The following is a 26798-nucleotide window of genomic DNA, read 5'->3' as shown; positions in this document are numbered from 1 at the left end:
CCCAGAGAGCAGAACTCTTTCTTCTGTCAGGAGAAGAACAGATACTTTTCAGTGGTGTAAGAGGGCTTGGCTAGCAATGTAGCGAGACAAACTGGAGCAGCATTTTGGGGGTAGATGGTGCCTGAGATAACTTTTCCATCTTTTTTTTTTTTTTTTTTTTTTCTGGGAAATAGTTTTCAGCCTTTGTAACCTTACAAGGCAGATCCTCCAAACACCTCAAGAAAATTTCCAGAAAACCTGAGCAGAGCTAAAACACATAACTTTAAAAAGCGATGGTCTGACCCCTAAAATGCTATGACTGGTGAGAGGAATGAGTTATTTGCAAAATGACCAATCTAGTACATCACAAAAAGCAGCATGTCTACCAGAATATTGTTTGTGCTCCTTTGAGCCCTATTTGTTCTGGTAGGGTCAAGTGGCCTCCCTTGCCAGAATGCTTTATGTAGTCCAATGGCTTCAAGTATCCTTTTTGTCTAAATCCAGAGGCTGTCAGAACAACCTGTCCAAACTCCTGAAATGCAAAAAGCCCTTCAAGTTTCTCAAAAAATGCTTTCTGACACATATAACAGCACACCGGTGTCTCAGTAAGGGTTGAGCTGGAGTTTGTAAAGTTTCAATTTCAACAGTCTGTTAGTGTTCCAGTGAGGGAAGGAGCCATTAATGGTTGGTATGGCCACATCTACACCATGAGCACCCTCTAGAGAGACTGTACAAATCCCATATGTCATGAAGGCCCAGGATTGCAGATTCCCTAGCTGTAATTTACTGCAAGTTTTGCTTCTAGCAGATTAGTATTATTTCAGCATCCATCCAAGATAGCTGTAATTTCCAGGCTCACTCAATCCCATCATTTGCTTTACAGGAGAAGTAACTTGAGTGGCATGCTGATGACAGGGTCTTGCACTCCCAATTGACATTTTCAATCAAGGAAATAACGTTTCCAAATGTTTTTACTGTCTGAGCTTTTTAAATGTATCATTACCCAAGGCAAAGGAACAAGTGGCTGTAATTGTTTTCAGATCTGAGGCTTAATCAATATGGAGCAATAAACTCTGCTGAGGCCTAATAAACAGGACTATAGAGTTGCTCTGGTTCATTTGCTGAGATGAGGGAGCTTGCCCCAGTTTATAAGGCGATAGCTCCTCTGGTAGAAGCAATGATTATAGGTTTGCTGTCAGTGCAAAGCAAGGCCTCTCTACCTCAGACTATACTAGTACAAATATCTTCCTCTGCCTCTTTCCCTACCTTCCCCCAAGCTCCCCCTGTACTGGGAGGGCCTTCATTTCCAGCAGTCACTTGATTCTCTGTAATCTAAACTAAAGCTTGTTAGTGTGGAAATGTTCTGGTGTTAATTCAGTGACACCTGATTCTGTTTGATTAATGCAAATGCTTCCTCTTTGTTTGGTCTTTTGGTTTGCTCTTTGCATTTCAGGCAGTTTGGACTGTAAAACTACTGACTTGGTCCTGAACAATTTAATTATCACTATGGTACACAGTCATGATGCTGACACTGCAGGGAGCGTGCTTTAAAGGAAGAATGTGGGATGAACTTACCGACTTCCAGAAAACCCCTTTTTCTTAGTTATTTGTAGGCTTCCTTAAAGCCTGTAGTCTGAGCCTAAAGCGGTCCTTCAAGTAATGAGTTGGGAGTGACAGCAGAGGTGTTGTCTTGTACTTTCTGCTGTTTCCCCCCAGTCCTGTACAAGAAGGAGATCCTAAAACACAAGTGTCTGTCCCCTGCATGGATTGCATTGCTGCCAACATACCTAAAGTACCAGCAAAAGAGCTGAAACTGTAGCAATGCTTGAAGTACCTCTATTAAAGTCAGAAGTTGCATTGGCTGAGCCCAAGAGCTAGAGAACTAAGGCAGCAGGCTTGGCCCTTCTATCGAGGATCAGTGTCGTGTATTAGAATAGAGAGAGCTGGGCTTCAGGCAGCCTCCAGGGCAGGGGAAGTAGGTGCTCCTCCAAACCAGCCAAGACCCTCTGGCAGCGTGTCTCAGAGGACCTCATCCATGCTGTGTGACTGTCATGTGCTTGATACAGGAGCTCACTGTTGGCCATGCTTCTCAACTCTCATCCCAGAGCCAGGGCGCTCACTGGCAGTAAGTCTGCATTTCCAAATTTCCAGAGGGAAAGCAAAACTGGCTGTCCAGCAGACTGCTTGAATGGTGACCCGTGCTGTGCAGAAAGTCCAGTGTGAGGCCTGATAAAAACATGCGAGTCTCCTGTATGGAGTTGCACTCCTGTGCAAGTTTGTGCCTCAGTGGTTTTTTTTCCTGTTGCTGGCTCAGGCGAGGTGGAGAAGCATGCGTGATTGTGACTGCGATTGCTGTGCTAACCACAGTGTGTGTTCTCTTGTTTTTGTTCTCTGCTTTTTCACAGCAGAAGGGGCCCTGCCTCACCTACTCGACCTACCATAATCCGACCGGCTGAACCGTCCCTCTTAGATCTATAACTCGAGGCTGTAGACAGCTGGCGACGAATGCCGTGCTGGCGGCTTCCCCATTCCACCCTCCCTTCCACAGCCACAGTCACTCCTCTCATCCATCCCACATCTGCCTCCCACCGCCCCTTCCTGGTGTGTCGTAAAACACTAGCCTAGTGATTGAGCTCTTCGTCTTCACTCGTGCGTCCTGTATTGCTTTGTGAGTGTAGAGTAGCCTTCATTCAGTGGCACGGATCCCTGAAGTACACAGGCTCCTTGGAGAGATCAGCCGCAGGGACATCCTTAGGTCCAAGCGGTGGCTGTCCGTCCAGTTATTTCATCTGCCTGGTCTAGCCTGGATAAGTGTCCTGCCTGCATCAGTTAGCTGTAGCACCTAGGACTGATCTGTAATTATTCTTTTCTCATAGTTAAGAAGATAAAAGTGTGACTTAGGAGCAAAATGCTGTCAAACGTGACACTGTTAGGAACAGATTACGTGTCCTGTGTATTAGTTTGACTTCTAAGGTGCAAAAATTCATGTTGGGAACAGTGCAATCTACCTTATATCAAAGCGAGGCAGGGAGATGGAGAAGGGGGGAACTCAATGGATCGGCATAGTCCTCTAGAGTGAAGTCTGAGATAGCGCACACACCTCAGCGTGCAGGGAGCACACGGACCTGCTCGTGCTCAGCTCTCCAAAAGGGCTGGGGAAATCCTGCTGGTGAAGCACTGGCTCCTGCCAGCAGCTGTCTTGCATCATCATTTTTGGCTGACTTTCCTGAACCCAGCAGGGAGAGGGGAATAGATACGCTGCTCCCCCCTTGCAAATGGACAACCAAATGTTTTCAGGGAGTTTGCTTTGTAATGTTTTGTTGAAAATATTTCTGCTTTGAATAAGCACATCTCTCAGTGTTTTTGGTACTGTGGTGACTTCTTCCGTAGCCTTTTCTTGCATGTGGATGGTACGTGTTTGGGGAAACTTGTAACTGTTGTTTATCACGACTCATCTTCTTAAGGTTTGGTTTTTACTCTTCATGTTACGTGTATTAAAAATACTACAAAAAAAAAGACTTCAGAATTAAAAATGTATCAACCCTGTACATCTCGGATGTCATGTCTCTACCAGAAATGAGCCACCCATGTTGCAGACTTCCAACTAGGTCTGATTCAGATTTAAGTTCTCTCTTTCCAGTGTGATTGTTATGAATTTCTGTTGTGGATCCTCTATTGTTCTGATGACAGTTCCTTTCTGTATTTTAACTATTGTTTTACTACCTCTTCCCCTCTTCCTTCCCTTCCCCCTTTTCTTTCTTGTCTTCAAATTCCAGCCGGCCGGGTAAGGCCAGTCCCTCCCGCCCGGAGAGCCCAAAACCACCATTTGACATGTAGGCCTGCTCCCTCTGAGACTCTTTGCCTGCCTCTTAGCTGTTCTGTCCTGGAATGGTCTGACTCAAACCTCACACATGGCTTGTTCTGTTTGTATTTTGTGATACACACATTATCAGATGTGACTGTAGTGAAACTGTTTTTTTTTCTCTTCCCAGCTGCTTCAAAGGAGTTAAACAAGTATATTGTAGTAATGAGAAACATATCTTTACTGTTATAAATATCTATAAATATATATATATAAAGATGGAAAATCTATATATGTCCAGGTGTTTAAAGCCATTTGTGCTTCCATGTGGATTTTAGGAAAAGCTTAAGTAGGGAAAGAATATCTATATACAAATATATATACACCCAAAAAAAAGTTAACCAAATCCTGATGTTGAGTTTTTGAGCTGATTGTTAAATTCTCTGCTGTGTGCAGTTGGGTTGATGTACTACCCCAGACTTGTGGGTGACCTGTCTCAGTGCTGGTAGTAGCTGTGATGCAGTTTGTGATCTACCTGTCACTCTTGTTTATTGGATGAAATAAACTATCATTTCTGTATAATGAAGGACTCCACGACTAGAATAAAACCATCTCTTGCTCTTGTTCTTTTTCTGGGTGAATTTCAAACTGTTTAATTATAACCTGATCTTTTCATCCCGTAGAGTTTAAAAAGCTAGACATGCAAGCAGGTGCTCTCACTAATAGGGATGGTGGAACAGATCTGCATCAACAGTGGTGTCCAGGAGCTGCAGTTGAGTGAAACAGCTCATCATGTGCAGACGTTAACTCCCTTCCTCCATTGGAAAGTGCAGTGAGGTGCTTCAGTGACTGGACACACAGAAGGTGGGAGTTTTGCACACACAATTGCTTAGTTCTTAAAAAGGTATTTTTGTATGTGCCTATTTGTGGAACACAGCAAGCAGGCACCGAGCTGTAGTTTCTGCAGCAAGCGGTGCCTTCTGGGTCCGTATCCAAAGCACAGACTAAACAGTCTTAATGCACAGGGGTGGATTCTACTTGGAATTTGCTTTTAACCTGAGGTGGCATTTCTGTCCTAGTATAAACTGGGTAAACCTGCTACTGTCTCCATGCCAGAACAGTGCTACAGGTTTCAGGTCATGCTGTTTCTCAGCAACAACCCTGTTTCTCCTGAATTTAACACTGCTCTCCTAACAATCACAATGGATTCCGTAGGCCCCTGTGGAGCAGGGTTCCAGCACTACTACCCCAGGAAGAATCAAGGAGGTGTTGGGGTTTCTGACCTGCATCACTGCAATGCTGATGCCCGATTTAGTCCTGGTTGCTGTTGGCTGCAGCTGGCTGTGGTACTTGTCTAAATCTCCCTAGTAATATTTTTAATAATCTGAAGTTTTCCTCAAAGCTTCTATGTACAGTGGATATTGGTGTGGGTTGGGTGAATAGAATAGATCTCTAGTGATTTCTTCCTCTGCATCTTCTAGCTATTTCTGTCCTTGCACATTCTTGAGCTGTAATTTCAGCTTCTACGCAACTGAGCCAACAACCCAGTGCTTGTCCTACCTTGTTTCTTCACTGGAACTCTTCTACCTATACCTGGTACTACCCCAGGGCTGTTCTTAAAGAACATGTTATTTTAATTTAAACTAATTATTCAATTGAGTAGTGGAGTGGAGCCTTAGTTTGCAACCTCTGATCTGCTGGTTGTCAATGGTTAAGTATGTTATGATGCAAATACCAGCTACCCTGCCCAGGCAAGAGAAACTTTTACCCCAGACCTACAGCCTTGTCAAACAAATTGTCCTGGCTCCAGCTGTTTCCTGTTTGCTTGGTGCTTCTGGCCTTTAGGAAGCATTTTCCTGCTCTTCCTAAAACCAGAGGTGGCAGAGGCAGTTCAGTTACTGTAAGTTAAAGGTAAGGTATGTCAGCTGAACAATAGTTAGTGTCATCTTAGTGTACTACGTTTAAAGGTGAGATTGGAGAAATGATTCTAGAGGGAAAAGGATTTAAAAAAAAAAAATCAGAATCTGGATTTCATATGTGAAATTAGTAGCTAAGGGAAAAGCATCTAGACCTGGCAGCAGTCTGTCTACAAGAGAACATTCATAAACGTTAAGTGGAAAGGGCATCAGTGCCAAGGTGGGAGTTTCTGGAGTAATTTTTCATTATGTTTTTTTTAACCAAACTTCAAAGTGATCTGAACAGAAGAAATACACCTAGCCAGTACCCATCTGAATAAGTTTATTCAGAAAGCATGTCTGTAACACGACTAAGTCACCTTTGCAGCAGCCTGCAGAGTTTCTTCAACAGCTTCTTCTCCTTCACAGCTATGGAGAAGAACACTTAATAAATATTCATTCCATTTATAATGTTCTGCATTTAAATCACAACCCTGCCCCCTTGGTTATTATGATACAGATCATGAGTAGCCTGAGCAGGTATAAACACTGTACCAGGCTGGTCTTCCTTCAAGGAATATACAGCATTTTACAGATGCATTATGTACACAACCCTATGCAGCCAGGAGCATGAGGGCCCCTATCACTCATGTCGTGCCATTAACAGACTACAATAGGGCCAATTAAGTGAAAGGAAGTCAAAAAAACAGCTTCCACCTTCCTCTGGTGGGTTCATAGGAAAATCTGTTGTTCCATGTACGCTTCTAGTTGTATATGGAAAAATCAAAATGAACCATTTAAAAAAAAAAAAATAAAGCCTTAACCTACTTTTGGCATTAGAAGAAAACCTTTGTTATATTAGTAAAGCTCACCTAACTCAGACACCACTGTAAACACAGGCTGGTGTTGACAAATGCAAAAATTGATACTGCAGTTGTGTGCTTGCACCTCTCATTGAGACAGCTCAGCCTGCTCCTTCAGGCACTAGCCCAGCTTAGTACTTCTGGACTGCACAGCTGTAGAAGTCAGGTCCTCTTTAAAACTTCATTGCTGAGGCTGTAACTGTATTAAGAACAGGGAGTTGGGGTCTGAAAGACTTAGTTGTAAGGTATCTGCATGAGTGTTTGTACGCCTAAGGGCTTTGCTTTGCTGTCACTTTGGGGACCTCTATTCACAGCATGTTTTCCCCCTTAGAATTAAGCCTCTTGCTTCAAGGCAGTGTCAGGTACCACCCCCTTTGAGGTGGGTAGATTACAACAACCTTTGCCACCTGCTCAATGTATTTCTTACCAAAATGGGAGAAGAAAGTTAAGTGAGAGAGAACCATACCCCCCTAAAACCCAGAAATTCAAAACAAAGCATGTTTATTAAGTGGTTTCCTTTTACTTATTTCTCCCATTTTTTTAAAAATAAATAAAACCTTCAGACACATACAAGTGAAACACGTCATCCTTCAAAGTGCAGTTACATTTCCACCCCACTCCCAATAATCACATAAAGCTTTGTCAAGTAACCGAAAAGACTCAAAAGGCAACCCTCAGCCCCTTCCCCTAGCGATGAGAATAAATGGGTCTGTAGTGCTGCCTAGCTAGCCAGAAGCCTGGAACTTTTGGCTGTTGAAGACCGCCAAGGCTGGTTTCAGATACAGTTGCAGGAGGCAGGCTGCTGTGGAAAATGGGAAATTAAGATACATGGTGTGAAACAAAAGCAACCTGGTTAGAATCCAAAGAGTTTCTGTTACCAGAGGATGTTAGTTACTGGGGGAGCCTTGGAAGGAACTAGGCAGGTTACAGTCATGAACGCTGGATGAGAGCTGCTGCTCAGTCGCTGCTGTGAAGCTGGGTGCTGGCAGCGGAGTCCTGGGCAGGGATACAGGACAAAGGCTCAAGGAATTTTGCCCGAAGTCATGGAGTCCCTTCCCCCAACCCACGCTGGGCCCAGGTGATGTGCTGGCACCTGCTGCCTCCCCCTAATTTGAGCCAGCCTGTACTCCAAGCATACCACGGAACAGAAGGAAGATGAGGTCTGGTGCTCGAGTTCCATCTGATGCAATCCTGCTATCCTGCTGTCTTTAGAGCAGAGCTCTGTTCTCACCAAGGGCACTGAGCAGCGGTATGGGCACATACAAGTCAGTTTAGTCCTTGCAGGCTCATAGAAAATTGCTGTAAGAATTGTTGCCACTTAAACCACCATGATTTTGACCTCATTGTTCTCATCGGCGCGGTAGAAGAATGGAATGCAGGGGTTTTCCAGCAAGGAGCCCACCCTCTCCTGAGGGTTCTGGATTTCTCTGAGAAGCTGCATTATTTGCTTTGCTGTGGGGTCGTCTTGGCTTGGCTGAGCAGCTTTAGTGTCAATAGGGGAGAAACTGGACTGATGAAAAGCGGCAGCCTCTTGTTCTGCTTCATCTGATAAATTCACTTCTCGTAACCCTGTAAGGCACACAAGACAAGGCAGGCAGGTAACTCTTCCCATCCACGTACAACAGCGAGACCTTGGGTTATTCCATTTTATGTGGCTTGTTCTGGCTACAGCTTACCTTCTCCATCGGTAGCATTCAGTTCGATGCGCCTCTCCACGGGCAGTACACTTTCATTCTGGCTTGCTAACAGCTCTGGGTTTTGAGCAGCTGCTACGTACTTGCTGTACCATTCATTCCTTTCCCTGACCAGGCGCATCACTAAATCCTGCAGTTCCAGTAATTTCACCTGTACCAAAGTAAAGGAAAACCTATGAAGCATACGCATCCCCGAGGCCACAAACTATGCTATAGTTTGTTGTCCCGCCTCTCATGAAATCAGCAACTTCAAGATTAAAGCTAGCTGAACAGCTTGGGAAGGTTTATACTGTGCGGGTGCTCCCCAGGCCAGCCTCCCATTGTGTGCCCTGCCTGGATTAGTACAGAAAAGATTCCTTGCCTTCATCTCTTCCTTATCTTGAGCCAACCTGCTGATGTACTCTTCTTTCTCCTGGTGCCGCTGTTTGAGGATAGCCCTTTGACTCTGGTACAACGCAATGTACTCCCCTGGAGCACAAGAGAAGCATAAGGAACAAGTGTTAACGGGATTAGGGCATAAACCTTACCATAAGCACAGAGCTATGTTGCATGAGGATCCAGCAAATCCAACCCTGGAGTGGAAGTTTAGCCTAACTAAGCAGCAGCAGGAGACTTGAACTGCTTGGTATCTGGGAGGCTCCAGCTCCAAAAGCTAGTCCCCAAATAACGCACTGAGCGAGCTCTAGCTTGTGTTGTGTTGCCTAAACATACCAATGGTGTCTGTTTCCCCAGACAGCTGTATGCAGCGATGTTCTAACTCTTCCAGCCGTTCCTTCAGATCAGCTTTCTCACGCATCAGATCTGTGAAACGGGACTGAACACAGAAATTGGCATTAGTTTCAGCTGCTCACATATAGGAAATACCCATGTTAAAGACACCCTCCGTTCACAACGGTCTGAACCTAGGAACAGCTCTTGCTGCCTTTACAACTACTCTGTGATTTGGTGGGTAAAAAGGAACTGAGAGCTAGAGAAGGGCTCTGCACTTTGGGGAGCAGCAGATGGAACAAAGTGCCTTTCAGCCTTCTCACTGCAGGGATAGCACAACTCCGGTCATACTCAGCTCCAGGACTGCACCTCTCAGCAAGGTGAAGATAGTCTGGTTTTCACTTATTTCTTTAGAAAAAAAAAAAAAAAAAACACAACTATAAATAAGCGAGTGTTAGGCCCTTACAGTCTTTAGGGTAGTGTAGGAGGGAATTACTACTCCAAGCTTCCTGTGATGAGACAAGCAGCAATAAGCTATTTTCCAAAAAGCCTATTATTACAGAACAGCTGCAACACATTCCCCTACAATTTGGTTGTGTGTACTACAAGGGTCTGACACTGGCTGAAAGTCTAGCTGGGTGGGATAGCGGGGCCGAAAGAAGATCAGATCCTTTACTTACCTGTAGTTTCTCCATGGCAGTTTTCAAAGCCTCGTGAACCTCCACTGGAACAGTATCCATGGTGGAATCTGGAAGGAACACATGTAATTTACACAGCCTCCTTGGTCAGGATGCACTCATAAAACCCCTAGGTCTATTTCACAGAGGCCAGGGTCAGCTGGCTGGGGCACACCTCAATATTCACACTGTCTCCAAACTGCACGAAACTTTACCTCCACTCAGTACGTTACGTTGCTGCTCCTGCCGAAGAGCTGCTATTTGCTGCAAGAGGCTTCTGCACTGCTGTTTCTGAGCAGCCAGCTGCTGCCTCATATCTTCTCGCTCCTTTTCCACTTGAGACATGGCAGACATCAAGAAAGCAACCTGAGATAAATTCCCAAGTACACAGGTTAGTGTTTCTCCTGTGTGAAGTATGATCAGTTATACATCACAGGGCAAACAAAATAAGAGAATCTACCCTATGTTATTTATGGGTAGGAAACCCTGCCCTGGGATTACACCAGGCAGCAACTACTGCATGTCTCCTCATCCCCAAGTAATACAAATCATTTCTTCTCTGCAGATTAAACTTGAACTCCCATGATAACTGTTTGATCACAGTATTTTCCAATTATGACTGTACTTAGAGAAAAATCTAATAGATGTTCAACACCATTTCCAAATTGCCTTCCAAACTAAGGAGGATATTAGCAACACAATAATTAGAGCGACTGCCAGCTGAATTGTCTTCATAATTAAATAAAGCCGCTGCTGGACTTTCAGCCTGTCTTTCAAGAATGCTGCAGAAGTCTTGCTTCTAAGCTGCTGTGCACAAGGGACTATTAACATTTCCCTCACTATTGTGCCTCGGTAGGTAGGGATCACAGCTGATAAACAGCTTATGTGATGCACGCAGTGGAACCGCTCTGCAGCTTAATCTACCTCCTTTTCTAGACATTTGTTCACAACTGATAACAAAAGCTTTTCTACACATCAAGACCCACCATTTCTTCATGGCTTTCAAACTTCTCTGGGATCACTAATGAAGGTTTTGGGATTTCTTCAGTCATTGCTTCGCTTTCAACTCCATCTCCTGTAAAAGAGGGAAGGTGAACAGAGAGTTAAGGCCTCAGAGAGCCCAGCTCTACCTCCTCCCTAGAGACCAGCTGCAGCTACTCACCTTCTAGTCTGTGCAACATCTTGTCATCCAGCTCTGCTGCTAACTGACTGATCTGAGCCTGCAGCTCTTTGTTTTCCTTAGCTACTGCTTCCAGACTTTCCTACAAGAGAGAAGAAGAAATTCACATGAGTTCTACACCTAAAACCCGCACAAACCAGACTGTAGACAGTCACTACATTTTGAGGCAGCAGCATCACACACACACAAAACACAAGCAGTGCTTCTGCTCCAGACATCATTTTTGCCTCCAGTCTTCCCACTTGCCCCTTTGCACTGTTACCTTGGTCTGCTGCAGTTCCTTCAGGTGCATTTCCACTGTCACCTTCCCCTGAACTTCCTCATGCTGCAGCCGATCCATAAGCTGTGTCTGAAGCAAGTACTGTTTGTGCAGCTCCTCCTTCTCAGCAGCCAGTTGCTGGTATGCCACAGTGTACTGTTGTAAGTGGCTGTAGTATTGGTCCCGTTGTTCCTGCAGAGCCTGAGCCTCCTGTGTTTTCAGTTCCAGCTAACATAACAAGACAAAACCACCAGATCAGACCATTTTGCCAGAAAAAGATCCACGTGGCATGATCCAAACTGTCAATGTTGCCCCAAAACCACCAACAAGGCAGGCAGCTGCCATCTGCCCCCACATGCTGGTCCCCCACATCAGACAGCAGATGACGCGGGGAGGCTCCCAGCTTGATCATTACAATACCAATTTCCATCTTTCCATCAAAGTTTGGTAAATTGCCAGCTCTTCTTTGCATAAACTGCTACACACCTGTCCTGCCATCCTACTGCTGTTACTTACTGTCTCTTTGAGCTCCCCCAGGTTCTCCTGCAGCTGCCCAAGCTTCTTGGCCAACTCCTTCTTTACATGTTGCTCTGACTGCAGGGCACTTGTAACCTCCATGTTTTCGTTTGTCTGCAAGAATCCAGTACCACTGTATAAGGAAATTGCCCCAACCACCATAAGCATATTCTCTTATAAACTATATCAGTAAACCCTGTTCATTCCCTGATACAACAGGGTGCCGTCCCTTGTTAATCTGAGGTGTAAGTATGGGCCATAAATTGACTCTTCAGGGCAGTAAATAACTTTGTTTAAAAAAAAAAAAAAAAAGGTTCAGAAGACAGGGGCAAGGAAAGAGCCAGGGGAATCAGTGCTGGGACAGTGCCAAGAGGAGGCCTGGCACATCACACAGCCTGTCAGCTCCAAAGCAGATGGGTGACATGAATATCCCAAATAAAGCACTAGGCATTCAAAAACAAGACGAGAAGTTCAGAAAGGACTAAAGAAAAACCAGTGACCAGGCCATCTGTCAGTGTGCCAGGGCCCCAGAGGAGAAGCTGCTACATTGAAAGAAACAAGCAAGAGTGAGGATTCAGCTCCAGGACGGAAACAATGACAGCAGCAGGACAGAAGACTGCTGAGAATTTCTTCCTCACAGGCAAATACAGGGAACAGAAGACAGGTGTCTTCAAGGGTAAAAAGGCTGTAAGAATATTCCAGGGGAAGAAACAGACTGACTGCCAGTAGAGGAGAACGAAGAGGAAACTGCTCTGGACAGAGATACTTGTTTGTTTGTCAGAGCACCTGAAAGAGTACAGAGAGGGAACCCCCTAGCATGGCAATATAAATCCCAGAAGGTGGAGCAGCCATAGCCCCAAAGGACCAGAATGATAATGCTTCTGATAGTTTTTTGTGGGTTTTTTTTTTGTTTGTTTGTTTCTCTTTATACACATCTGTGCAAAAGGATTGCACCAGTGTGGGTAACAGTGGGAAAAGAAGCATGAAAGAGACATACCAGTTTGACAAACCCGTTCTGCAGTTCAGCCAGCTGTTCCTTCAGCTCCCGATTTTGGCTCAGTGCCCTACTGATTGTGGCCTTGTCACTCTGCATGTTCTCCAGGATCTGCTGTCTGTCCACAGACTCCTCGTTGTATCGCTGCACGGCCTTCTCCAGCTCCAGCAGCCGCTCCTCCTGCTCCCGGTTGAGGTGGCTCAGTTGCTCGTTGTCCCGGACCTGGGCCTGGTATTGCCCATGCAGTTCCTCCTTCTCCTGCTGCAGCCGCTGGATCTCTTCCTGCAGACTCAACTCAGCCTCTGTAGGCCCTGCTGGTGAGGAAGGCTCAATATCCATGGGTTTTACTGCTAAGGAAGTGGAAATAAAAACAGATCAGTCAGAGGAATGAATTGTTTGTGTAATACACATCAGAACTATGCAAAGCATACCCCAGCGTGTGGCACTGGGACTCAGAAGGTATAACCAGCCACAGTATCTAGAAGAGCAGGGCATTGAGAGGAACGAGGGAGCAAACCACCCCAAAACCAAGCACAACACCCAGCTGTGTGCTGCCCTCTCCCTCACAGCCCTAGCAAGAGCATCCCACCTGCCTGATCTCCCGGGCCCAAGCGACTGACAGTACAGCCAGGCAGATACTAAAGACAAAAACCTTCTGCTTATCAATTACTTGAGGTAGTTCAATTGCTCTCTGACAGGATGAAAGGTTTCTCACGATTACCACTCTTCCCACCACCTTCATGATTTCAGAGCATCAGACCCACGTGTATACGTAGAAGTTCTGGCACAGCAGGGACAGAGTTAACCTGCTGGTACTCTGTGATATGAAGTCCCACTCTGCAAGCCCTACCTGATTTGCTTAACAGCTCTGTAACATTGGCTTCCAGCTCTCGAATTTGGGCCATATGCTTCTCCTTCTCCTCTGCCATTGTGTGGACCTGCAAGGCCACAGAGGTGAAGGTCAAAACAGCACACACGGTGCACTCACTCCTGTGTTCACCAAAAGCAGCTGTGATGCTGCCCGTGAGGTTACCTGCTCAGCGAGCTGCTGTACTCGCTGCTGCCAAATGCTCCCCTCTTCCTTCAGTTTCTCTACATACTGATCTCTTTCTGTCTGGAGCTGGTGAAGTGACTCCGAGAGCTGTGCAAAGCAGAACACAAAGAAAATTGTATCAGCTGAATAAATTAAATGGCTGACTGCGTAAAGGATAAAGCTTGAGAAAAACAGCACAAAGCTCAGGCTGCGTTCTTCTGCCACACAAGTTTCTGTACAGAAGTCAGGAATTGGATCATTAATGTACTTAATACAACACCTTACCTGAGCAATCTGGGTTTCCAGGCTTGCCCTCTCCTCCAGTGCCATCTGCAACTGCTGGTTTACATCCAGATTCCCTGACTGATTAGAGAACTGCCCACAAAAAAATCAAGAAATGATGGCAAAATGTTAGTATCCAACTTCTGTGTAGCCTCTCCCCTGATTATAACCATCCACGTGACCCATTTTACAACCCTCTGTAGCTCTTTAAAGTTCTCCAACTCATACTGAAGTATGTGTATCAACAAAGTAGTGATTAAAATCAGAAAGCTTAGATTTTAGCCTGGTAAAACAAGCTCAACTGGGCAGTTCCTCCCTAACAATTTTATATTTAGTATTTTTTTTTAATTAAGAAAATGGGCTTTAGTCAAATCACTTGGCTCAGAAACTTCATGCATTTCAAGAGTCTGTACTACACAGACCGGTCAGATGGTATAAAAACTTGTGACCTTAAAAGTTGACAAACATGCCAGGAATTTAAAGCCAGTGCCTGGAACATGTCAGTGGACTAAGCAACAAGGCTGATTCGTAATACTTTCCCCAGAAGAGTAGCAACTGGCTTTATATCAAGGGTAATTTAAGCCACTGCCTAAAACCAAAAGCAATCAACCACCAAAAAATGGAAAAAGAGCAGTTTCTTCCATGGTGGGCTCACCTTAACACTGAACTTGCTGTCTTAACTGTTAGCAGCTGACTTTACACATCCCCTTTCTAACTGAGTTGCTTGTCTTAACTTTACCGAGCTGACCTTTGAGCTGCCATTGTTCAATTCACCTGCTTCTCTTAAGGATGGGTACCAAACCTACTCCTTCTCAGCTGGAGTCTCTGTGAGACTGCACAACAGCCAGGTAACCAAAAGGCTGAACAGTGACAAGAAAACTCACTGCATTTGCACACTTGGTACATTCAGTCACCCTCTCATACGGTATAAGTTGTGTGGTTTTTGTTTGTTTGTTTTTAAAAAAACAGTCACAGTGACTTTCAATCTACTGCTCCAACTCCTTAGAGTACAGCCTTTCTACTGTCAGGGGTATCACTGAAAACCTGTTACTAAGAGGACATCTTGATGAGATTTTGTCTGACTTTAGAAACAATAGTTAAGTCCTGACTCCACCCTCAGGAGCAAAGCCTTACAATGATCAGTGCGATCTCCCCTCACATCCCAGCAGTAGTATGGTTACCTGCTGAATCATCAGCTCAGCCATTTCCAGTTTCTTATGCAAGTCCTCCACATCCAACTTCATAGCTGAGTTCTCAGAAACCAGGGAGCGGAGTTTCTCTGACAGTTCCGAGTTTTGTTGCTTTATTTCCTCACTGCCCTTGCTGAAAGAAACACACAAAAAATTTAAGTGGCAACACTGTACTGTCTAGGGGTTTGCAGATGCCCATGTCATAAATTTACAATCTGGTTCTTCACAGCAGCTGGAGTCACAGGAACATTTGGAAGAGACCTCTGGAGGTTGTCTTGTCCAAAATCCCACTCAAAGTGGGACCAGGCTAACACCAGCTCTGGTCAGCCACAGCTCTGTGTAGTTGCTGTGAACACCAAGGATGAAAATTCCACAGCTACCCTGGGCAATATGTGTACAGCACTGGAACATATCCAGTGACTTATTATTATTTTTACTTTGAATATCCAGCATTCCAAGGCACCTCCTGTGGTCAGTGCCCCTTGCTAAGTTTTGTGGCTGTATTGAGAAGAGGAGCATTACTCTGGAGTAACACGCAGAATGGGCTTACCTGTGTTTGTACAGTTCTAGTTTCAGGTTGTCTCGCTCCTTCACTAACTCTTTATTATGCTGGAGAAAAAGCAAATGATCAATTTATCTAAATCAAATAAACAAACAGGTAACATAAAATGTTCAAAGATTACAATTTTTTACCTTTAACAGATCAGCTAATGCAGAAAAGGTCAGAACTTCAATAAAACCCTCAGGACAGGTTTGCTCAGAACCTCATCTATAGCTACAGCAGGCTGGCTAGTGCTGTACTCATCAGCCTGCACAAATGATGAAGTTGCCAGGAATTCATCTGCTTGGTCTTTTCAAATGTGATGCTACTAACTGGTCATGAGGTTATTTCTGCAAACTTCTGGATTAATGTCAATACTGAAGTGTCTGTTTGACGGAGACCCTCCTGGGACGAGGACTCAGCAACGCTTCTGTTGTGCAGAGCTGGCAGAACTAACGCAGGAAGGTGCCAGATCTGAAGACAACAACTGGACCATATAATTAGTGGTCACAGAAACCTGAAAAGTTTGCCTTGATCATGGAGAATACAGGGTTTTACAAGGTTAATTAACAATCAACAAGGTTAATTTCTACCTCCTCTCTAAGTAAGTCACTACAGACTTTGCAGTAGTACAGTGACAAGCAAATAGCCAAGCACAGAGCTGCTGGTTAAGCATAAACAGAGGTGACTCTTACCTTCTCTGCCTGTTTTTGCTGCATAGAGATGGAGGACAAAGTGCGTTCTAGCTCTGATACCCTCTGGCGAGATGACTGTAAACGAGCAGCAAGGTCTTCAGCTTCTCCTGAGCAAGTCAGAGCAGAGACAGTTGAGAGCAGACCACAAAGGGATTTTGGGGGCTGGCTGAACAGCACTTTCTACTTCGTTAACAAGCTGTTAAACACTTCAGAGAGGGCAGCACACCACAGAGCTCTGTAAATTAGTAGACCTGGTTCTACTCCTGGCTATACAGGTCATTCACCAGCAACCTGGGGCAGTAAAGCTCTCTGTAAGTACCTTCCTCAATTTTAGAGGGAGATGAAGCTTCCTTCGCAGAACAATAGGCAGTATGTTTATTTTTTTCTACTAGAGTAAATTGCTGAAATTTAGGTGAGAATGAAAGCCTCGGGTAAAACCTACACTAACATGACAGCTGTGTGGGAGGGGTGGTGGAGAAAAGGGAACAAAGTTTTAAAAGAATCTGAAGAAAGTGAGAAAAGAACAGTCTGGGGTAGTCACCAGGCCCAAACAGGGCTGACAGGGCTGTAATGATGCACAAAAGAACCTCAACTGCCATGGGATTACCATGCTCCAGTTTGGGGGCAGATATGATGACAGAAGCAGTGACGGTGCCAAGAATGGCTCATTAAGGAGTCAATGAGCATGGCGAGCTGGCTGCCAGCAACTATCATGCCTGTGACTTGAAATCCACAATTTAGCCAACAGCCTGAGCTGGAGTTTTTGGAGTCCTTTACCTGATTTCTGCCGTGCAGCTTGTTGAGTATGTCCAAGGGCTGTCTGCAGCTCGGACTTCTCAGAAACCAGAATTCCAATAGTCTGGATATGAACCTTTGGGGGAAAAAAATGAGCTCAGTGCAAAAAATCCTTGCTTCTAACTGCAACACCACTGTTACCACAAAAGGATAATTTAGTAAAGAACTTCTGCAATTAAGAGTCTGGCTAACTGGCTCTCCCAGTTTTCCTGAAATAATGCAGAAGCCAAGCGACATTACTATAATGGAAGCTCTGTCTTACCTGTAGCTGTTCCCGCAGTGCTGCTTGCTCTTTAGAAAACTTCTGTTCAAATTCCTTCTTTTCCTGTGCAAACAAATGATCCCTGTTCAGCACAAAATTCTAAACAGTTAACCCTTTTTGTTTTACGTCAAACTAAAAAACAGTGATTCATTGGTAGTACTTCCAGCTTTTAACCCATACCACTATTTTAAAAAGACATTCTTCAGTCATAACATTATTTGAACTATTTCTTTGTTTATCCACCCCAGAATGGCAACGATGGGTTCCTTATGCTGGCATAAATGTGCCAGCGTTTGGAATACAAACTATTGACAGGGCCTTAAGCTGTACTCTGCTGCTTCCATTGCAGTCCTTTTCAGCCTAAATGATTCTGCGTTCTGTAAGACAAGATCACACAGGCCTGTGCCAAAGTCCACTATGCTTTCTGCTCCTCAGAGAAACAGATACCTACTTCTGTATCTATCCAAAAATAGGACACACTTTACCTTCTCCAGCTGATTCATTGCTTCTTGGTTCTGTTGTTTCTGTGGAAGAAAACAGATGCACCAGCATTAAGAGCGAGTACTCTCATACTGCTGAAACACATTTCCACTTTAACGAAGTAGGACACATGCCCAGTTAATGCAAACAATTTCCATTGTCCTTTTCTGTAGAAGACTAAGAAGTTTGTCTTATCTATCAGAAATAACAGATTTGGGCTCCCTTCACTGATACGCCAGGTGTGGTTTTTGTTGCTCAGAACATTACCACAGTTGGTCCCAAATACCACTAATGCAGCCCCTGTCTGAGCATCCAACTTGAGTTAAACTTGCACCCCACATCTATGAAGTTAATTGTAATCCTGATATATTAGGATAATGACCAAAATGCATTCAAAAAAGAAAAAAAAGAAAACACAGCATAGTGTTTTAATTCAGACAAGACCTTAGAATTTTGCAGATTTGTGTGGGGTGGAGTGTTTGCTATTTGCTGCTGGTGTCCTCGTGGCAGTTTCTCTACAGAACTACATAAATAATACTTTTTCCCCTTCCAAAAGGATGGACATTGCTCAATTTTTACTACCACTATTTCAAACACGTTTTGAAACATGACTACAGATGGAAGAGTGATGGATTACAGGTTTTGATTCTAGCAAAGCCAGTGCAAAACATAACCAGGAAAAGCAAAGATGAGACCACAAATGCAGCAAAGAGCCTATATAATTCCAGGCAAAACCATGTTTCATATGCCTGTCAGAAGCAGGCAAACAAGGAGAATCCTGGGTGGGCAATACCCCTACCAGGTGCCTTTGCAGCCCAGTTAAAAGACAAAAAGGAACAGAGTGGAACCACAGTAACTCAAAACCAAAAATAACACAAGAGGGGTTGTGGGGTACACTGGGAAATGCTGAACTTTGGAAAAGGAGTACTGTGAAAGAGGAACAAAACGAGGAAAAGTGCTTCAAACCAAGAAAGGCTCTTTTCAGACTGAAACAAGTCCGCTTAGCTACATTTCATACGGCGTTCAAGCTGAAGGCTGAAAAGCAGCAGCAGGAATCCATGCAAGCCATGGGACAAAGCAGTTCATTCATAGTGCCAAGAGAAGCTGAGGATATGATCAGAAACCAGCACCAGGCTCTCTCTTAGACCTATTGCTCCCACTCTGCTGGTATATTTAGAACAGCATCACCACCTGCCGAAATAGGTTTTCGCAGTGCTGCCGGCACTAGAATTCTGTATTTCAGGGACTCAGACCAGAAATAGCTGTTTTATCAGGATGCTTCTCATCCAGGGAAAGCACGATGAGATCAACAGAGCACATTTAAGTGGAAACAACAAAACCGTGTTTCTTGTTCCTTGGATGAGCCAATACATGTGGCCTTAGACTTGGAACTGAACAGGTTTTCCACACAAAGTGCTGTATAAGCAGCCTTCCCTGTGGCACTATAAGAGAACCCATAACCTCGCAGACACCCAGAGAGCATGGAGGAGCAGCAGAGACAATATCAAACTGGTTGGTTGGATTGTTTCTTACCAATTCCTCTATCTTTGTAATGAGCTGTTTGTTAGTTAGATTGCTGGAATCTAGGGCTACTGCCAGCTCCTGGTAACGTGTCTGATGGGCACATGCAGAGAGGAGAAAAAGGAAGGGGCAGAAAAGGAGGAGGGGAGGAAAAAAAAGCAATAATTAAAAAGAACAGAAAAATAAATCATTATCACAGTTTGATACAAATCAGATTCTCCAAACAAATCTATGGTTTCAACAAGAGTAGCTGGGACATCAACGGATTTCATCAATTGCTGTTAAGGCTTCTTTTTGACATAAAACTCCACCAAAACTAAGGACTAGAGCTGCGGGGAGGCCAGATTATCCCCAGTCCCCAAACGGGAAATACCTCAGATACCTGCCTCCTCCTGCTGACCACAACTACCTGATTACAGAGGAAGGCAACACTGACAGCAATGTATTTGAATTGTATATTCAATTGGGTCTCATTTACACTGCTGTAAGCACAGAGTCCCAAGTCAGTCATCAGGACTAGCAAATAAAAAAATAAAAATAAAAAATAAAATAATAATAATAAAAAAAAAACAGACTGAGAACAACTTACTTCCATTTCCTTAATATTTGTGGAAGAAATAGCACTTTCCCCATTCACGTATGATGTAGACTAGAAGAAAAACAGCCAAGTCAGTTTTATTCCTCCAGGCAACGAATCATTATTAAAAACTGACTACCAGAATACTTCTTAGAGCACCTTTCACTTCAAAGTACCACAGCCAGCCAGAAGAGTATTTTTTCCTGTGTCTAAGGATAGATGCAGACTCCCCCCTGTGACAAGCTGATATGAATTATGCAGATTGACTTCAGATTCTTTGCCACTAAATCAAGAATACATCTTTCCATGAATACGTGCTGTTCATTCATCCCACTCTGCTCCTCTTCCTACTGCTGAAATTTTACATTCCTAAAACTGGAGGTTTTGCTTCTCCGCGCTTAAATATCTTATTGTTCAGTAGGATGGCTGTAGACATCTCCAAGATTGAAGAGCTTTTTCTTGAACTGGCTGCTTAAAGCTCCACAGATACCAAAAAAATTATCAGGACAAATGGACCAAAACGAGGCCATACCTGAGAAACCAGGCCATTGAGTTGTTCAGACAACTGGCGGAGACTTTCTGTTGACGAGAGAGATCTGGGAACAAAGAAAGGCCTTGTGATGAAAATTTCTCCCAAAGAACTGCCCCAATCAGTACAGCAGTGGGGAGTAATAAAACTTGAGTTTGTTGGACACTTGGGGATCCTTTTGCAAAGCTGTTTAATAAACGTACGCTCACCTGTTCTCATCCAAAGCATTTTTATGATCCTCAGCTTCATGAATCTGTGGATGGAAACAAAAATTACAAGCCTGTACAAAAAGATGGGAGTGACATTTGCGAGTGTGTCACTAAGACTTGACTACGTGTGGGCTCAGGTTGCACAGTACCTGTAATTACTGCTCCCCAAAGACAGATAAACTTAACACCACCAACTCAGTTCCTAGCTTGCACATAATTTCTGAGTGTTGAGAGCCCGGGTTTCACGGAATGAAGAGTTAAGCGTTACTGACTTTGTGTTTGCTGTTACAATTATCAGGATAATCAACGCTGCTTTGCTGGAAAAACTTCAGCTGAGTCTTTTAAGTAGTGAAAGGAAGTGCAAGCTGCTCCAACTGGAGACCTATGTTATTAGGAGAGCTTTCTGCTCTTGAAATAGGAGAAAAGGGGAAGAGAACGGCAGCTTTGGAAGGAGCAGAGGCACGTGCATGCTCGTGCCCCCCACTCTCTCAGACAGATGATGTGGAGAATGCAGTATTTTTACCAGGAGACAATCTGAGCTAGTCACGTCGTAGTTACAAAGATTGTCTCTCTCAGCAGAAACGTGGCCTTGCTAACCAGTATGGCAATATCGGGGGTGAGTCACAAACCTGTGTCAGCTGCATGCTCCCGGGAGCAGGCAGAACAGAACCACAACTAGGTAGACTGTTGCTGTTAGATAGCACAGGGACATCGGCAGCAAGCTGTTCAGCGTTACGAGTGGCAACATCACTGTCAAAGTACGCCTGTCACAAAACACATCACAGGAATTACAGCCGACATGCGAAACAAAGGGAACGCACACGAGCACCTCGCCTTGTGGTAAGGCCCAGGAAAAACAGACAGATGCAAACGATCATTTAGAAACATGTGGAAGGGGATCTGTGCCCGCCCCAGAGCAAACAGGAGACTGCATCAACCCACAGACATCATCCCAGACCCAGCCTGAAGAACTGGTGCCCCATAATCAAGCTCACTTCTGTATGTGGGGCAGTAACACCACCCGACTCTAAGCTCACGACCAGCCTTTCTGCAAAGGATTTGTCAAAAAGTGAGCGAGGTCAAAGCCAGGTGGTTGCCACTGCTCTGAAATGCACTGCCCTCGGGATGCCTGTGGGAACACTGCTCGCCGTACGCACACTGAGATGGGCAGGACAGCCTAGTGACTACCTGCAAACTGGGTCAGCCAAGCTCAGCTGCTCCATCCTGAACTCAGGGGTGTTTGTGGCAAGCCGTGAGCCCCCGGTTTAGAAACGGGACATTTGTGCACAGGCCAAGCCCAGCATTGCTGGGAGCAGGTGCCCCTGGCCCTGGTGGAGCTATGAATCCCGTGACTACAAGAATCTAAATAGAAGAGGGCCCCAAACTATTTCTGGACAGCGATGCAAGTTCTCATCAGGTGTTTGTGGGAGGATGAACAGTATCTGATGACACCTCTGCCAGGCCCCAGAGAACTGGACAAACCTTGTACAGCACCAGAGAGCTGTAAAGACCCTGAGCAGCACTCTGCTGTTTTATGGCAATTGCTTTTATTTCGTCATCCAGCTCTGGTAAGCCAGCATTTAACAACCCTGTGTGACAATCTTTCACCAGGTAACCCCACTAACACACTGCAGCTCTCTGCAACTCCATCTGACAGAGTTCCCTTTTGCTTCAGTCGCTTCCTTCTTGGCAGCCCTCAGGAAAGCAGAGCTCCCTTTCTCTCTCAGCGTTCCCTATTCACCTGCTCAGCGCTCCATTCATGACTCAAGCAGCCAGGAGGTGACAGTAACAGGGAAGACAGATTTAGTGAAAGCAACAAGCAGGAAAACTGCAGAGGGGAAACAAATGGAATCGTCTCGATTTCGTTTTAGCAGGACAGACACTTGCACTCTCAAGGAGCAATCTATGTTAGGTGCTTAAAGGAAAGTCAGGAATTCCCTTACTTCTTCCAGCTTCAGGTTTACTTTGCCTCTGTTTGCTCAGGCACTCATTGGGATAGAGCACCAGATGGACAAGATACTTCTTAAAAACATTTCCTCAATTTTTTTGATTGGGACTTTTCTTTGCTTAAGACTTCAAGATGCAAAAACAGGTAACATGCCTTAACCACAGAATGCCTTCCTTCTGCCTCCAAAAGAAAGAGCTTTGAAGTAAATAAATCAAAGGGGAAAAAAAAAAATGAACTGCATAATTTGTTGGAGATGGAAAGGTTTGGGAGCAAACTACTTTCCTGGAAATTATGCTTTATGAGGTTCAAATACGGTAGAATAAGAAGCTGGTAATTTTGCTCAGCCTAGCCTATAGTAGGATCCATTTGTTTTCACACAAAGGCTCCTATTTTGTTGGGTTTTCTGCGTTTCACAGCCAAGAAAGCTGAAGTGGGTGAGGTGGGAGGGGTCTGCCTCCCATCAGACACCAATGGCAGCAGCAGTTCAGATGCTAACGATCAGCTTTTCTGCCCTATTAGCATCAGTTGAGGCTCTGAACAGCATTTTCCTGACTCAGGATTTTCACAAGACAGCAACTGGAAAGAGAAATCTTTCTCCCATTACAGATTGCAATTAAAGATTAGCTTTCAAGATATCCTTAATACCCCAGACACAATAACCCACAAACTGTGCCACAGACAATTGGCTCAAAATGCATCTCTCTGGGCTATGGAAGCAGAGAGAAAAATGAAAACAGACAAATAGAAGCAGTAAGTTTTCCATTTTCAGAACAGAACTGAAACTGCAGGCGCAGGTAAGCCTCCCCTGCAGGACGAGATGCCACCTGAGCAGCAGCACTGCACCACCCGTCTTCACCTCAGCCTCCAGCACGAACTGAGATCCAACGTACAGAGCTGGGGAGGTGAACTGAAATCAGCCCCTTTGGCAAGGGTAAATCGTCAGCGTGTTTTCTGATGCTACTCAGGCACAAGCCAGGACCCACAAACCTTACACTAAGTCTTCGTGTCACTTAAGCTCAGCTGACACAAAACCTACACACCTAAGGTCCAGATGGAGGAGCTTTCAGCAGCTGTCCTGCCCAACAGCAGTATCCACACACACAAAAAAAAAGGAGAAAATGGACCCAAAAGTAGTTCAGCCTGTGCTCCATCCCATCCTGCAGGTTTCACTCCATCTCTCTGGTACCCCTGGTGATTCACTTGGTTTTATTTATTGGTGGAAAGGCTTGGATACACAGTAAGTATACTAAGGGGTTACTTTGTGACAGCTAGAGTAGAAAAAAAATGGTAGATAAGCTACCAAAATGGTGCAAGGGAAAATGAAAAGCTGAGCTTTGCTACAACAAAAACAAAAGAAAAATCTGGGCTACAAAAGTTTACTTTCCTTAGTTTCTATCGCAGTTAGATCCTTCTTTAATTAAACTGTCTGCAAATATTTTTTTAAAGGCGGTTTGCTGCCATTTGCTCCTGAGCACATGTAGATTACTTGCTGGAGTACTTCCTGCTCTTTCTTCTTCAGTAGCTAAGGAAGACACTAAAGCCTGTAAATGCCTGACTTGAAATACCTGACTTCCTGCCTAAACATATTTAAAACCGTGGTACTTGCCAGACTGTACATCACCTGTGCCAGTTTCATCACCCGTCATAAAATGGGTTGGCTGGAATGACTACAAAGCTTGTTCAGGGCAGCTGCTTGACGAGGCACGAGCAGAAACATGCCCTTCAGAAGCAAGGCATGAGAGTAAATAAAGCAGTGACACACGGAACAGCAGAAATGCAGACTAAAAAGGCACTACCTCTTCCTAGCACGGTGTTCCTCAGCAGGTAATTTATTGCTTCACCCCAGATTCCTTTTTCCTTACAGCTCAACTGTCTCAAGGACAAGCATTGACAAGGTTCACTTTTGCACGTGTTAGGTTTGACGGAAACCAGGAGGAAACAAGCACTTACGAGCAATGGAAATGTGCGTTAACAAACAGCTCCGTGTTAATAAAAACAGCAACAAAAACTCAAGCAACTGACAGCAGATAATGCCAGAACAAGGCTCCATCCGAAAATCAAGGTCAGTTTAAACAGAACCCGAAGCATGCAGCAGGGATAGCAAGTCACTGAGAGGGACACGAGCACTGCCTCACCTTCCTCTTGTCCAATGAGGGTATGGCTACCCCATTGGAGCGGTTAAGGTCTGACACCAGCACCTTCAGAATGTTCTGAATCTAAAGGAGGCGAAAGAAAAGTGGAAAGAGAAACGGCTCAGAAAAGGACAGGGAGAAAAAATGTCAATCAAAGGCAGCCAAAGAAACTGGCATCCTCCAGCTCCGTCGGAGCACACACCTCAAAGCAGCAGCTCTGGACATACCCAGGGTTGCACTACAGCATCGTATCATCAAACACCGCCTCGCCACGTACCCTGCCTCTAGCATGCACCTTTCAGGAGTTTTAGCTGCTAACCACTGTAGCACACTTCATACGCTGCTAATACAGGCACACGAGCCATTAATATTACACTGGCATAACCCTCTTTCAGCTGTGGTTATGCTGTTTGGGAAGCCAAAGAACAAGGCGGAGGCAAATTATTTAGGAGAAGGAATGAGACGCTCACGTTCTCTGGAGACTGTCTGTCATCATTTGTGGGAGTCTCAGGCCTACTTCCTTCTTTAGTTTTTCGTTTTTTCTTGGCTCCCGCAGCTGCTCCAGGGCTGTTCTTCTGCTGATATTCCTTCAGCTGTGAAAAAAAAAAAAGAATAATCTGAAGTCAAAACAGAATATGCCTTCTATGAGTATAATGTCAAAAACAAAAAAAGGGTAAAAAGATAAAACATAAGGATGAGAGAAACTGTCTTGAAAGAGATCACCCTCTAAAAAAAACAAACAAAATAAACAAAAAAAAAAACATTAAAAATAATTCAGAGATGCTTGGAAGTGAGAACTAGCATGATAGGTTTATCACAAGTATTATAGAGTAGTAAATATATAACTTTTGTATACAACTAATGAAGTTCCTGGGAAACAAAGAATTTGATAGCCTTTGCTGTAATTGAAAGGAGATGAAAAAATATTTTTAAGCCTAACTAGCAGCAAGGAAAACAAATAAACACCAATTAAGCCTAAATGCAAGGTGGAAAAGCAGTCTGAGAGGAAGAGCTTCCATTTGGGGAAAGAAAGATCGCAATCTTCATAGGTGATGCAGTACTACAGACACCGGCCTAAGTGTGAACTGAGGGGGTGAGCCACCTCCAATTGATTTTAAAATAATATCCATTTCACCTCGGTGAAGCTGCTAAGCTCGAAGCTGAACCCTGCCAAGTCTTCTGGTGGCGCACGGAGCCCCAGCAGGTCCCAGGAGTGTCCGTGGGGTGCTGAGGGCAGCAGCCCCCTGCCAGGCAGCCCAAATTGGCCCCGCAGCTGGCAGTGCTGCCACCACCCAGCCAGCCAGGGCCGGGTGGCAAAGCCAAGGTGGCAAAAATGCAAGGCGGGATAAAAAGGGATCCTTTTTAAGGCGAGGGCTCCTTTTTATCCGCAGGGTTTCAAAATGGAAGCCCGAGCCGCTCCAGGACACTTTCGCAGCCCCTTTGACTTTGACACTGGTACGCCGAGCCGCCGGCACGGACGGGGTTGGGGCTGCCCGGTGGGGATGGAGAAAAAATAAATAAAAGAAAAAATGAAAAAAAAAAATAAAGGAAAGAAAGGAGAAGGCCAAACAAACACAGAACCGGGGCGGGAGGGCAGCACCGAACCAGGCCCGGCCTCATCGGGGCCGCCTCCCCCGGGCTGGGGAAGGCCCGGCCGCAGCGCCCGGCACCGGGGGACACCGGGGGACAGCCGGTGACATCCAGGGACACCCGGGGACACCCGGGGGGCTCACACCGGGGCCCGGCGGAGCGGAGCGGAGCGGGCCCTCCCGGTGCCCCTCACCGCAAGAGGCCGGGCCGGGCCCGGCGGCTCCGCTCCTCACGGGGCGCCGCAGCCCGAGCAGCCCGGCGGCTCCCGTCCCGTCCCGTCCCGTCCCGTCCCGTCCCTATTCCCTCACCTTCTTCTTGGCCGCCGCCAGCTTGCTCTGCCTGCTGCCGTCCGCCATGGCCGGGCCCGGGCCACGTCAGCCGCCGAGGGGAGCGGCGGAGGCGGCCGCCAGGCTCCGCCTTGGCCCCTCCCGGTCCCCTCCCGGTTCC

General features: G+C 45.3%; 2 protein-coding genes across 16 annotated transcripts in view; one reads left to right on the top strand and one right to left on the bottom strand.

The window, feature by feature from the left end:
* Window positions 1-4405, top strand: part of DNM1 (dynamin 1) — a 67228-nt gene extending 62823 nt beyond the window's left edge. For 4 of the 10 annotated variants that reach the window (XM_032200560.1, XM_032200557.1, XM_032200559.1 and 1 more), the window contains one exon: window positions 2385-4405. In XM_032200560.1, coding sequence (XP_032056451.1) covers window positions 2385-2457 — 73 coding nt within the window. In that variant the 3' untranslated portion in view covers window positions 2458-4405. The remainder of the gene's footprint in view (window positions 1-2384) is intronic. The other 6 variants (XM_032200563.1, XM_032200561.1, XM_032200558.1 and 3 more) reach the window with 5 other exon arrangements.
* A 1600-nt stretch (window positions 4406-6005) lies between these two features.
* GOLGA2 (golgin A2) lies at window positions 6006-26751 on the bottom strand. Of its 6 annotated transcripts, none has more exons than XM_032200082.1 (28): window positions 26660-26751; window positions 25232-25354; window positions 24765-24845; window positions 21311-21445; window positions 20682-20725; window positions 20476-20539; window positions 19956-20015; window positions 19379-19459; window positions 17851-17889; window positions 17366-17428; window positions 17086-17179; window positions 16309-16415; window positions 15623-15681; window positions 15064-15205; window positions 13886-13975; window positions 13601-13708; window positions 13418-13505; window positions 12571-12917; window positions 11574-11687; window positions 11061-11285; window positions 10781-10880; window positions 10605-10693; window positions 9834-9984; window positions 9622-9689; window positions 8945-9047; window positions 8595-8701; window positions 8216-8384; window positions 6006-8108 (listed from the first exon to the last, which is right to left on the bottom strand). In XM_032200082.1, the coding sequence occupies exons 1-28, from the start codon at window positions 26705-26707 to the stop codon at window positions 7858-7860; spliced, it is 3150 nt and encodes a 1049-aa protein (XP_032055973.1). In that variant the 5' UTR covers window positions 26708-26751; the 3' UTR covers window positions 6006-7857. The 6 variants fall into 6 exon arrangements, with proteins under 6 accessions (XP_032055973.1, XP_032055974.1, XP_032055976.1 ...); XM_032200083.1 differs by having other exon boundaries at window positions 12571-12914; XM_032200085.1 differs by lacking the exon at window positions 19379-19459.
* Window positions 26752-26798: the final 47 nt, after the last annotated feature.

Source organism: Aythya fuligula, chromosome 19, assembly GCF_009819795.1.
Source record: "Aythya fuligula isolate bAytFul2 chromosome 19, bAytFul2.pri, whole genome shotgun sequence".
NCBI classification, from domain to species: Eukaryota; Metazoa; Chordata; class Aves; order Anseriformes; family Anatidae; genus Aythya; species Aythya fuligula.
The sequence above is the reverse complement of the archived record's forward strand: the minus strand, read 5'-3'. Positions and strand labels throughout refer to the sequence as shown.

What these genes read in the sequence shown, in the direction of transcription:
- GOLGA2 (XM_032200082.1), bottom strand. Translation starts at nt 26,707, where the DNA reads ATGGCGGACGGCAGCAGGCAGAGCAAGCTGGCGGCGGCCAAGAAGAAG. An exon ending in TGGAAACCCAGATTGCTCAG is followed by an intron (nt 13,709 to 13,885) that starts GTAAGGTGTTGT and finishes TGCTTTGCACAG; the next exon opens with CTCTCGGAGTCACTTCACCA. An exon ending in TGGGGGAGCTCAAAGAGACA is followed by an intron (nt 11,286 to 11,573) that starts GTAAGTAACAGC and finishes TTGTTATGTTAG; the next exon opens with CTGGAACTGAAAACACAGGA.